The sequence below is a fragment of the Myotis nattereri genome (genome assembly GCF_964212035.1).
Source record: "Myotis nattereri genome assembly, chromosome: 10".
NCBI classification, from domain to species: Eukaryota; Metazoa; Chordata; class Mammalia; order Chiroptera; family Vespertilionidae; genus Myotis; species Myotis nattereri.
In genome coordinates, this window is record NC_138085.1 from 56,445,156 (window position 1) to 56,458,351 (window position 13,196).

The window sequence follows — 13,196 nt, forward strand, 5'->3', positions numbered from 1 at the left end:
AGAAATGCCAGAGAAGGTAGAAAAGGCATGGAATTCAGACACAGAGATCCATATTCTAGTCTGAGGCGTTTGCAATCTAAGTGGTTTTTGTGAAATTTCATACATTCTCTGGGTCATGGTTTTCTTATCACTAAAATGAAGTTAATTTAAAACAATTTCTATTCTTATAAAATATAAAATGAATGCATTGCAAATAGAAAGCTGATGTATTGTGTAACGTGGGTAACTGGGAAAAAATGTTTGAAAGCCCTTGAATTAGATTGCTTTACCTTTTATAGTTTTATGAATTGTTCATGGAAAAGGCATGTAGTTGGGGAATGGAGGTGGAGGCTACTTATTGTTAGCATGGAATATAAAACATTTCATATATTCTTGTCATATGGTGTCAAGGCAAATGATCTTTAGAAAGAAAAGACTTGTTTCAAAAGAGCATTTGGTTTGCTTGCAATAAGTAGGGGAGGGGGAAGCATTTTCAGCCTGTGAATGTGGATATGTATCCTCTCCTTGAGACCAGAGAATTCTCACTGTGAGGAGTGAATGGATGTATTGTTAAGTATAGCTGCTGATTCAAGAGGTGGTATTATTCAGTTTGGCCAGAATGTTCTCTCGCCCAATCAGGTTACTTTCAAAACTAACAAGTGAGAATGCACTTTGCTTTTTGATTGCTTAGTTTTATTTTATCACACTTTTTGTGCTCACTGTGTGTTGGGAAATGGGTTCTTTCTAGGGAAAGTAAGTTGAGGGAAGTCCTACTATTTTACAGAAAACATTGAGTTTCAAGCTAAGCTGGTTATTGGAAGAAGTTAGGAATTAAAAAAAAAAAAGAAGGAAGTATCAATAATACCACCCCATGCTTATAAAATTTTGACTTAAGACAATGGGTGTTACAAATATGCTTTTTTAAAGGTTTTTTTGAGATGACTCTGCTGGCTAGCCCTATTTGGGATCAACTGGTCTAGAAATTCAGTTTCTCATGCCAACTTTACGTATGCCCTATAGATACCAGAGAAGATCTCATAACCTTTATAGGTCTCCCTCTTCCAACTCTAAAGTTTATATTTTGTGATTTACTGTGATGTTTTGATAAAGTTCCACAATTCAAATAAAATTAGTCTCAAATGATCTAATGTCTTTTTTTTTTTTTTTTTTACAATGGGCCCTAAGACCTAAGTTTATAACATAGGTAAATCTAAAAAGGAAATTGTAACAATTCTTTACATCCTAGAAAGGATGCTCTTTTAGTATTATGTCCTAACATTAACTTGTTGGCAATGTCAGGAGTTAGTGAATGAGTAGGCTGTCCTGTCTCAATGCTCCCCCCACGTCTGGGATTTATTATCCTGCCATCCCCCTCTCGCCCACCACGCCAATCATAACAGCCTGATCTGAGAGTAAAGACCTCTAACTAACACAAGCTGAGCTAATCAAATTGCTGTCAAGTTATATGAGTGGTGCAACCCCAGAGGAGACCAGGAACTCTACTGTGAGGAGCTGAGACATTCCACATGTTTATTCCTTTCCAAGACTGGTTGGTTCAGTGATTCCTCTATTCTGTGAGCTATTTCCAAAATCTTTCTGATAAAATCTGTGTGTTTACACTGAGGCTTGACCTTTACTTGTGTTGGGAAAGAAACAAAGCTGCACGGAGTACATTTTACATCATGAATTAACTTCTTTCCTGTGTATCTAAAAAGTGCTAGCTTTGTACCATCCAGGGAGAATTAGGAAAATGGTATTTAAATCAGATGAGGGACCTGGGATGAGAAATGCTGAGCTGGACAATGTTGATTTACAATGTTTTCAACACAACTGTGATAGATGGGATGAGGGGATGTTATGGAAGGATCAGTATGTAATTCATAACAATTCCATAAGCTTTATGTTATAGATCCTCGTGTTTAAAAAATATGAGAGTGTGGCGTAACAGGCCGAATGTAACCATTGTAGAAGGACACTGTGCCACAGTCACTTACCTGTGGTCGTATAGCACCAACCATAAAGTGGGGGACTAATTAATGGCTTCTAATTAATTCCAAGTTAAGCACACTATCCATAGAAAACCGCTATTCAGTATTGACTGATGCTTCTATACTTCTACTGGAGAAATGTGTATGATCCCAAATTAATTAATATAAACTTAAAGTAAGTAATATTCGCTTTCTCTTAAAACATTATATTATTCTAGGAATTACATTTACGTGGATAAATACCTTAAATTTGGTAGAAATAAACGTTAAACATATTCTTTTAACACGCTGGCATACATAGAAAATCTGCCAGAGGTATTGTGGGGCAGCTAAGGAAGAAAGGCGATCAGAACAGAAAGTTTCTTTCTTACAGAGTATGACCGAAACATCTTTCCATGTCCCTTTGTTTCTCTCAGTTTTTAAGTCCTTACAGGTTAAGAGGAGAACTAGCTGTGGAAGCCCAAAGAGACAGAGGTTGCTATAAAAATCTCCTTTTAAAAGCAGCAGCCTTCAGAAATCTTGAAAGACATTTTAACTCTAGTATGTTGCCTGATTTTGACAGCAGGAAAACAATAGAGCTTGGCACAGAGTTGAGCCTCAGTAAATGTTTATTGAATGAATCAGTAAAGCAGTGGCTCAATAAATCAGGAATGTTATAGAACCATCGAATTTTAGAATTAAGCACTGGAGACCACTTAGCCCAGCTATGTGACTTTTCTAGGGAGGAAAATGAGACCCAGTGGGGCTAAGTCGGGTGGCCACGGCCAGAGAACTGAAAAGTGGCTACGGAGAAGCCAGTGTTCAATTCTGCTCATTCTTAGCTCAAGGTTTTTTTCCTGAGAAAATGAAAAATAAAATTAAAAAAGCACAAAATTCTCATGAAATCATTTTGCAAATCATCTAGGTACAAACCTGATTAAAAGAATGAACTATTCACAGAGACGTATTTTCCTCTCTTTGTGCTATTTATAACACTTCCATTTCTTTATTACTCCATGAACCTTAATTAACCAAAATTTTCCCGAAAATTAGGGTGTTGAGCATAATGATATAATAGTTAATAAATCATTTTGCTAAAAAGCTGATTAAAAAAAACCTGCTGGATAATCCTTTAAAATGTAGTATTTACTTTAATAATGCTTATAATAACTGATCATGGATTGCCCACTATGTGCCCAGTATGAATTTAAGTACATAATGGCACATTCAGAGAAATTTTCCTCATAGAAATATTGACTAGAGTCCCCTGAAACAAAAGAATTTAAGTAACCTCCACTTTATAAAGAGAATCTCTAAAAACTGACCAAGTTTCACCTCATCACTTAGTAGAAGACGGCAACACTGACCCTTCGACCATTCCTAACATGCTGTCCTTCTCCCCACCTCCCACCTTCTACCTCAGCATTAAGGGACAGGGAGTAGGGGGAAAAGTCATTGGGTCATAGGCCCTGTAAAAATGCACTGTTCAAGGAGAAGTGTGCTTCCTTTGCCCAGCCTAATTGGGGAAAGACACGGCTGTAGAATGGCGTGTAGAGCCTGCATCCGTATACCTGCAGAAAAAGAAGGCCGGCAATCTATGTTCTGGCCCATGGAAGTGCATGTGTCAGGCCTGCTGACGTGCCCTGTGCCTTTCTGGGGAGGGCAGAAGGGAACTGGCAGGGCGGAAAGAGGCAACAGGGATATAGCCTACACTCTCAACATTTGGCGTAGCCAGGATAACTACAATCCTAGGGGCCAAGCAGACACTCTGCTTAGACTGGGGCTTGAGCCATCTGGCCAGTATTACTCACAAGAAGGCCACTTGCTGGGCCAGAGGATTACAGTAGCCAGATGCTCTGGGATAGTATGTGAAGACTGGCGCTGAAGGATGAAGCAGGTTGAGGCACATGAATCTCTCTCCCTCTTCTCTATCTCTCTCTCAATGCAAGAAGGGCTAAAACTTAAGGCAGGTATTAAGAAGATATCTAGATGCTTACCACATCCTTCCCCTCCTCTTCGACTCTGACAATGAGATGAGGGATAAGATTTATATCAGTTGTTACTTTAAAGTTATAAATTAGCCAAAAGTGGCCAGAAATTTAGTGATTCTACATAAGACATTGCACACTGGTTAATGCCGGACAATTAGTGAATTATTTTCCCCTGGTATCTTATGATCTGTGCAGAACTGACTGGTCATGAGCCCAGACAGGCATAGAGGGGCCTATTTGGTTCATAGCACTTGTAGTTACTTAAACAAATGCAAATCATTTGCACAAAATAATTGGAAAATTGTACTAAAGTTTTGGACCATATCCCAGGTTACTTTTTGGAAAAATATGTTCAAGTTTAAGCTGAATTTAGTTTTGGTCATGAATTAGAGGTTCATTTGTGAAATAAGGAAGAGCATGAAATTGGAATCAAGAGGGCAAGGCTATATGTTGATTCTACTACAATTAGTTATGTGACCATAATTTTACCTGTTGGGCCCTCAGTATCTTCATCTAATAAATGAAGGCAGTAGACTAAGCAATATCTAAGTCTTCTTTAGCTTTCATATTTAATCACTTCAAGGATACCATCAAAAGTATGCCTATTTTGTGGAGTTATCTGATGGATATTTGGCAACTTATTTCCAGATTGGTTGCCTTGAGATGTACCTAAATTGAAACGAACCCTTGAAGAAGTAATATTTTCTAAAGCTTGATTTCTTTATAGTAATATATGGATTGTTTTAATTTATAAATTACATCACATTGTGGCAAGCAAAGCAATGCTATTTTCTATTACACTTCTTAGGGACTGAGGATTTAACCTGATGTGATTTTCAATAGGCAGATTTTCCTTTTGTTTTCCTAAACATGCTTTATCTTTACAGTTAGAGACAGCCAGGCCTTATTATTTATTTAATAATGTAAACTTCCACTGTGTACCTTTGTCTAGTTAAGAATGTTTTGGCAAAATAGTCTTGTGTATTTGACTTCTAGAGTAGGAAAACAAATGAAGCAAGCCGCTGCCTCAAATGTCTGTTTTTGTTTTGTTTCACATGTTGATCTTAGTTTCTGGCTTGTGTTTGAACACAACCTTAGAATCACATGAATATAGTAAAACCTTACAAAACTGTGTGATTTGAGTTTAATATATGAAAAGCAAGAACAATAATGTAGGCCTATTTCTTGGTATAGGAAAACGGCCTGAAATTCTTCATGTATATAGGGACAGAGGGACGTCTATCTAGCCTCCATCCATTGGTGAAGAAGTTCTGTCAACTTAAAAGTTGTGTCAACAGTCAAATTAATGAGATTTTACCCGATGCATGATAGGAAGGGGCATTGTTCTGAGAATTAATTTCTATGTGAATTCAGAAGTCGCTTAACCTCTCTTTGTCTAATATTCCCTTTATAAAATAGAAATCAGTGGTGTTTTTTCTTGAAAAGGATCCATTTGTTCAATCTACCATCCAAGATTGAGCACCTTCTATCACATCCCACTAAGTAGTTCAGTTACATAAGGTTAAGTCCTTTAAATGATGAGAAATTTGTTTTCTATCAAATGGAATGCTCTATGTATGGGTAACTCTGATGGAAAGTATTCCTCATAATGAGAGATATTTTTCATAGCTTTTATGCTTTGATTCTATTTATACCCCTGCTTCCATGCAGAATGGAATTATTCTTCTAAAGGACATATTTCCTGATATTTGGAGATGCTGTCATTTTTACCCTAAGTCTTTTCTTCAGAGAGTTCTTTACCTTACATAATCTAGAAGCCTTTTATCATCTTGGCAGACGTCCACATATATCCCAGCTTGTCAAGTAGAAGTATTTCAACAGTCATTAGCTGACCAGCACTAAGATACTGGACCATCCCATCCCTCTTCTAATATTGTGACGAATGTAACCCATGCTTATTACATGGACTTTTTCAGTGCCTTGATCATTTGATGGTTCATATTCTAAATCCTCCAAAGACTTTGCTTTATTTCTTTTTCTAAAATAAAATACTTTTTTTATTAATTTCAGAGAGGAAGGGAGAGGGAGAGAGAGATAGAAACATCAATGATGATGTTTCTACTGGGATTGAGCCCCCAACTCCTGGAAATGTGCCCTGACTGGGAATCAAACCATGACCTCCTGGCTCTTGGGTCAATCCTCTACCACTGAGCCACACCGGCTGGGCAATTTTGCTTTACCAGTATTTCTGTTGTGTCTAGGGACTCGTGTTTCCTGTATAGTAGTACTATTACTTATTCAGTTGAGTGGTTTTTGGACCAAAGATTAGAACTCATATTTATTCCCATCAGATTTAACTTTGTTAAAGTCAGCTCATCCAGTCAACATTAAAAGAAATTATAGAATTCCAATTTCTCCATTGAACTTTCCCTCAGAAAATTAGAAAAAATACAAACTATGCAATTTATCTAAGCTATTGGAGGGATGGAAATTGAATAGAATAAAAATACAAGATCACCCTATTAGATTTCTTCCTCCAATTTACAGGAACATAAAATAAATTAATATAGATTATTAAATAAATGCTCCAAGTTTTTGAAGTTTATTTTTTAATGTTTCTCTAATTCTACCATAGCATTGCTATGATTAATAATAGAGATTCCCTTCATCTTAACATTGATCCATTGATCAATACATTTAGAGTATGGTCCTTCAAACAATTATAACTATATCCATGCAGCCTAATATATTTCCTCTAAATTTTATGAGGGTATTTTGAAGAACAAATTATATTAATGGATATTACTATTCATTGGAAAATTTTTTTAAAAAGCAACATCATCTATATTATTACTATTACTATTATTTTAGTTATTAAATATATTTTTATTTATTTCAGAGTGGAAGGGAAAAGGAGAGATAAAAACATCAATGATGAGGGAGAATCATTGATCGGCTGCCTCCTGCACTGGGAATTGAAACCACAACTCAGGCCTGTGCCCTGACCTGAAATTGAATCATGACCTCCTGGTCCATAGAGTGATGGTCAACCACTGAGCCATACCAGCTGGGCTATATTTTTAGTTTTTATTAATAAATGCAGCATTGATGGGAGTAGTATCTTGCTCATCACCCTATTAATCAGGAAGAAAATATTTTATCAAATTAACTTGTTTTATTCTCAATTATCCAAATTACTTAAACTTTTTATTGAAATATAATACTAGGAAGTGCACATATCATAAGTTTAGAGCAAAATGTGTTTTTTTTCAAATTGAACACATCCATCACCAACACCCAGATTAAGAACAGAATTTTACTAGAACCCCAAAAGTTCTCACTAGGACTCCCTCCTTTTCTACCAAGGCTAGCCATTATTTTGACTTACAGTAGTACAGATTAGTTTTGTTTAGTTTTAAAATTTTTATATACACAAAATCATAAATATGTTCTCTTTTGTGTCTGGCTTTCTTCCTCAACAGTATTATTGTGAGATTTACCCATGTATCTGACATGTAGTAGTTGTAGAGCATATATTCTCATTGCTGATTAATATTCCTACTGTGACTACTCCCCAATTTATTTATCCAATCTACTATTGATTGTATTTCAGTATTGTTTATTTTGATATTATATATAGCGCTACTGAAAACATTCTGATGATCTTTGTGTACATTTTTGTCAGATGTATACTTAAAAGCAGAATTTCTGGGTCATAGGGGAACATATATTCAGCTTTAGAAGATATTGCCAAACGATTTCAAAAATTAGTTCCCACCAGTAATTTAAGAGAGTTCTAGTTGCTCTACATTCTCACAAACATTTGATACTTTTTGTCTTCTTCATTTTATTATTTTTAGTGAAATATATTGATATTTTATTGTGGTTTTATTTTTATTTCCCTGAAGACTAATTAATAAAGGTGAGCATCTTTTCATATGTATGCCCTTTTATCATGGAGGGTCTGTTCAAGTATTTTGTCTATTTTTCCTGTTAATTTGCCGAGTCCATTTTTTCTTTTATAAATTCTTAATGTATCATAGATATAAGTATTTGTTGATTCTATATTGCTTTGTATCAAATGTGTCTTTGATGTTTATTGTTTTAGCATATATTAGATGTGAACTAGATATCTGGATATTTGGGCTATTTTCCAATTGACATAGACGCATTCTTTAAGTGTAACAGTAAAGCAGATATAACTCTTTATTGTGCTGCTATTTGCATATGACATAGCACAAAACTTACAGTAACAGACAAAGAATTGGAGAAAACATATATTATATCGTGGAAAGTAGAATGATTTATGTAAAACTAAAATAATAGCAATAGTAATAATATAAATAATGTTGCATGAAAAACTTTTCAATGATTATATCGTACATCTTCTTTCATGAAAAAGAACATTATGTCTCATTTATTATATTCTAAGGCAATGGCATATTCTACAGAGTGAATATTTCCAAAATTGTGTGGGTGCATTTAATGCAGATCTGAATTACCCAAATTCGAAATGAAACAATACAAAAGGAGTGATACTATATTTTCATTTTTAAGTAAAAGGAATATCATCGTGTTAAAATATCTTAAAAACTTGCCATCTAATGAACTGCAAACTCTGTTTAACATCGTTCCCTTTGCTTCTGCCATATTATCTAGCAAGCAAATCTTTTGTCAAGATTCATCCCAACTTATGCTGATTCGGAATGACAGGAGGTCACGTGGATAAAATGCTACAGCCTTCACTTAGACCAAATCTCTTCAAGTCCCCAAACTTTGTTTTTCATTACTTAAGGGTAGTCCGAGGCTGAGGTCTAGCCCTGCTTCGGTTACGGGCACACTTTCTGAATTTGGCAAGTCATTTAGATTTCACGGCCTCACTTTCTTCATAATGTAAATTAAAGATTTGAGGTGGACCTCTGAAACTCCCCATGGCTCAGAGACCTGTTCTGAATACTCCCTGGGGATGGAAATTTTATAAATATCATCTTCAGATAAGAGGACCACGATATATCATGTATGTACATGTATATGAACCCAAATTCACTTGACTACCCGTCATCTAATGATCAAAACTATGAGCAGAGAGTAGTGCATTGAAAGAACTAGGGAATGTTATTTTTATTGATCATGGTAACCATTTCCTAGGGACTGAGACCTTTAGAAGATGTAAAATTCCCACAGTATTGCATGGTGCCAAATAGCATTTATTATAGTCGGTCAGTTTTCATCTCATCAGCAGTCTCATCGGCAGAAGACAAGAATTACTGTTTATTCACAGCTTTTCCAAAACCTGGAATTGCCCGGTTTTTAAGATTGTTTTTGTCAATGTTATGGCTCTGAAATTATATCTTAATATAGTTTGATTTGTGCCTTTTCCTGGAGACTCATAGGATTGAGGATCTTTTCATTTATTGATAGGATATCTATCTATTTATAGCTATATATCGCCACCATTAGAGTGAGACTTCTTTTGGCATATGAACCCTCCGGTGGGCACAGTAGAGATGCTATATTACCAGTGAAATGGGTTAAGGTTCTTCAGTACCACTCGGAGTTTCATGTTCGCAGTTTAGCGACACTGATTCCAGACCATCTCCGTTTTCTTGGCACAATGCCGTCATTGCCCAGGATGTTGAGGGAGCTTTTGGCGCACACTCTTCCTTTGGTTAAACTCATTTCATCTGTGGGACAAGACAGTTCTTTCCAAATAGCCACATTTCTGTTTGATCTGTATAGCATCTTGTGGGATTCACACTGTTATTCCTACATATGGTAAAGTCTGAATATATAGAAAATTTTGAGACTTCGTTTATATGCTATCCCCATAATGGTGTGCTGGAAATTCCTACCAGTCTCATAAAAGCCAGCCCTATCATCTGTTTGATGAGATTGGGGAATGAATCAACAATCCAGCTGACTCCATTAAGTTTTCCATCACTGCTCCCTTTATCCAGGGAGAAAAAAAAAATGCACATAATCTGTAGGAAATCTATTTACTCCCAGACCAAATTCTGTTTCTTTGCTTTGCTTTCCTCTCACCTGATACTTTGTAATGGTTTCTCAGTGATGAATACATTTGGCTCTTCACTGAGAAGATCTTTGAATATAAACATCTTACTGAAAATTAAAATAATGCCTCAGATGGATGGAGAGAATGTTGCAATGCGTTGGAAACCATTGTTGCCAGCAGAGTAGAACCATCCCATATGCATTTATGGTACCTGATTCATGCCCTGGAGATATCGCAGACCTACTTCTTTCTGAGCAGAGCTCTTGCAGTGATACTTAAAAATTAATTGAATTTTCAAGAATGTCAGATTTAGCTACCGTAGTTAATGGCCCAATGGCTGAGGAGGTTGATTGGGTGGTATATACTGCCACCTACAGTACTTTTTGACTTCCTTTGACAGGGCGGGCATCAGTCAGAAATGTTTATAAGCCAAAGAGTTAATTTGCAGACTGATTATTTTTTTTTTCTGTTGTGATCTGCTGATTTACATAGTCTATTGCTTTACTTATGCACGTATGTATCTGTTTCCCTCTAGGAAAAGAAGAATATATTGCCACTTTCAAGGGATCTGAATACTTCTGCTACGACTTGTCTCAAAACCCCATTCAAAGCAGCAGCGATGAAATAACTCTGTCCTTTAAAACCCTTCAAAGGAATGGACTGATGCTTCACACTGGGAAATCCGCTGATTATGTCAATCTTGCCCTGAAAAATGGAGCTGTCTCTCTGGTCATTAATTTGGGATCAGGGGCCTTTGAAGCGCTAGTGGAGCCCGTGAACGGAAAGTTTAATGATAATGCCTGGCATGATGTGAAAGTCACCAGGAATCTGCGTCAGGTAACAGCGCAGTGGATAAGAGAGTAACTGGCTTTGTTTCTCGCTACAGCCGTGTGTGTGGCACTTGGAAACCCTAACAACATGATCCAGGGGTCCTCAGAGTCGCTTACAAATTAGCTGGTTTTTTTGTTGTTGTTTTGTTTTGTTTTTCTTTTGAGATGAATCTTCCTGCCATACTTGAGCAGGGGCATATCTAGAAAGTTCTGGGGGCCCAAAAGCTATTTTGATACAGCGACATAGGACAGTTTCCCAGAGGGCTGCAAGGATAGCTCTGTGACCTGCCCTTCCTGTGATGTGTGTGGTTTTGTTGTGTTTTTTGATTTTTATTTGTTTGATTTTAAATTATAGTTTTCATGGTGATCATTTGGAAGCATGCACATTGGGGTCATTAAATCACAGTTCCTTTTTTGTAGTTAATAAACATGTGTTTGTGATCGGGGATTGTATCAATCCCTGCCCCCTTCCCACCCCCCACCTTTGAAATGGGGACAAGAAAAATCCCTGTGGGGGGTGGGGGGAAGTGACTTTAAGAGTTTACATATCTCCTGAAGAGTCTGTTTACGAAGTTATCTATTTTTTTATTTTATTTTTAGAACAGACACTTTTAGTTTAACCCAAATGACTCCAGAGAGGCCAGTTCACATTCTAGGTGTCCATTTCTATTTAATTGTATTTTTTTTAAAAAATCTTGCAGAAGTCTATATACAAGATAATGGTCCATTCTGTAGTTAATCTATGGGTCCACATATACTGTATGTTTTTAACTGAGACATATTATTACAGTATATATAAATATATATATATACCCAGATGAAAGTGAGTAGATTATGCTTATATATTGAACATGATAAGTTTTGGTTATCATTTGAAATTCATGAAATTATAGTATGTCGTTTTGTGAAGTGTTGACAGTGACTAATTTTCTGCAGTCCATACTGATCTCCAACTAATATCCTTAACATATTTGTTGTTTCTCTGAACAGTTGCAGAGTGATCGATTGTCTCGGGTTTTCCTTTCCTAAAACAGCCCTCTCTTTCTGAGCTGTTAACTGTCTAACCTTTTCTTTCCCACTTCGGAGAGGCTTAGACTAGCCAAGGGAGAGAAGGCAAGGGGGATTGTAGGATAGCAGCAGTAGCCGAGCTAAGGCAGACAAGTGAAACTGAAGGATTCCCGAGACCTCCCCGAGCACCTGTCAGGCCTGATTGGCATGCAGGGGGCCCTGCAGGCATCACACCGGCCTTGGGAGGCGGTCACCCACCCTCAGTACAGCTGTAGAACCCGGACTTCCGATAAGTCTGTCTCTTCGGTTTTCCTTTCTTTATTCCTTCTCTCAGATACTCACCAAGAGACCGGAGGCTCCTCTGAGAGAAGCACAGAAGGAAGGGTGGGGCTTGAGGAGCCCACTTTCTAGATTTGCCTTTGCTCAGGTTCCAGAGCAAACTCTGAATTGGTAGCTCAAAGGACACCGTAGCCGTTCAGCCGGGGTGCATGTGTGGCAGGACAGATTAAACACAAACCCATTCTACTCATTTTATGTGTCAGGATCTTTGCTTTGTTTCATTGCAGTAATCTGTGACCCTAAAGTCCATCAATATGACCGAAGGAAGTTTTGGAGTTGAGGAGGAGTCCTTGTATGCTGTAAAATTGAGTAGCAGGGCAATGTCAACCGATTCCTATGAATTTGCTGGGGCTGGGGAGGGCCAGGGCGGGGGAGGTGGGGTCACTTATGGGCATAGGGTGGCAGTGGTCAGCTGATGAGCTTCAGGCCTTTGAATCCCTTCTAAGCTTTTTAAAATGTCTGTCAGATGTACTCAGGGAGACAAAGGGAATGTTGCCATATGTCTGTTTCTGTCTGGTAGCAAGTTATGAACAAAACTGGCAGGAAAAAATATTTACCTCTGTGGGAGGCCTATTTGTTAGTCTGCTTTTTCCTTGTAAAATTTTTTTGCCCTTTTTCTATGTTACTAACATGCTTAATAACTAACATGTCATTCATGGAATGTTTCATTCTACTAACCGTTACCTGAATCAAAAAAAAAAAAATGTACTAACATGGTAGAGACCATCATATTTTTTAAGTAACGATCGTTATTCTGTTCACAGTTTTTAATTTCCTTTCTCCCCCCTTCTCCACAAAGCACTCAGGCATTGGACACGCTATGGTAAACAAACTACATTGTTCGGTAGATATCATTCTAATTGTTTCTTATTTTGGGTTTGCCGTGTGTTTTCTTTCTTTCTTTTAACTGTAGACATCATTAACAAAAGAGGAACTGCGGTTGGTACTCTTCTGCTTACTTTGACCTCCTCCTTTTCATCCGTTGTGGACCTTCTTATTTTTTACCTGTTCCTGTCAACTTCTGTTTTCCAACTCACCTGTAGGGGGCATCGTTAACGTTTCGAACGTTTTGCATCCAGCTGTGGTTAACACGGGATCAGACAAATGG

At 37.2% G+C, this 13,196-nt stretch overlaps 1 protein-coding gene across 1 annotated transcript in view; it reads left to right on the forward strand.

Moving 5' to 3' along the window:
- The window catches only part of NRXN1 (neurexin 1), a 1,005,506-nt gene that overhangs the window by 376,501 nt on the left and 615,809 nt on the right, over nucleotides 1-13,196 (forward strand). The window contains exons 5-6 of the mRNA XM_081100745.1: nucleotides 10,447-10,748; nucleotides 12,888-12,932. Of these exons, the coding sequence (XP_080956871.1) occupies nucleotides 10,447-10,748; nucleotides 12,888-12,932 (347 nt within the window). The remainder of the gene's footprint in view (nucleotides 1-10,446; nucleotides 10,749-12,887; nucleotides 12,933-13,196) is intronic.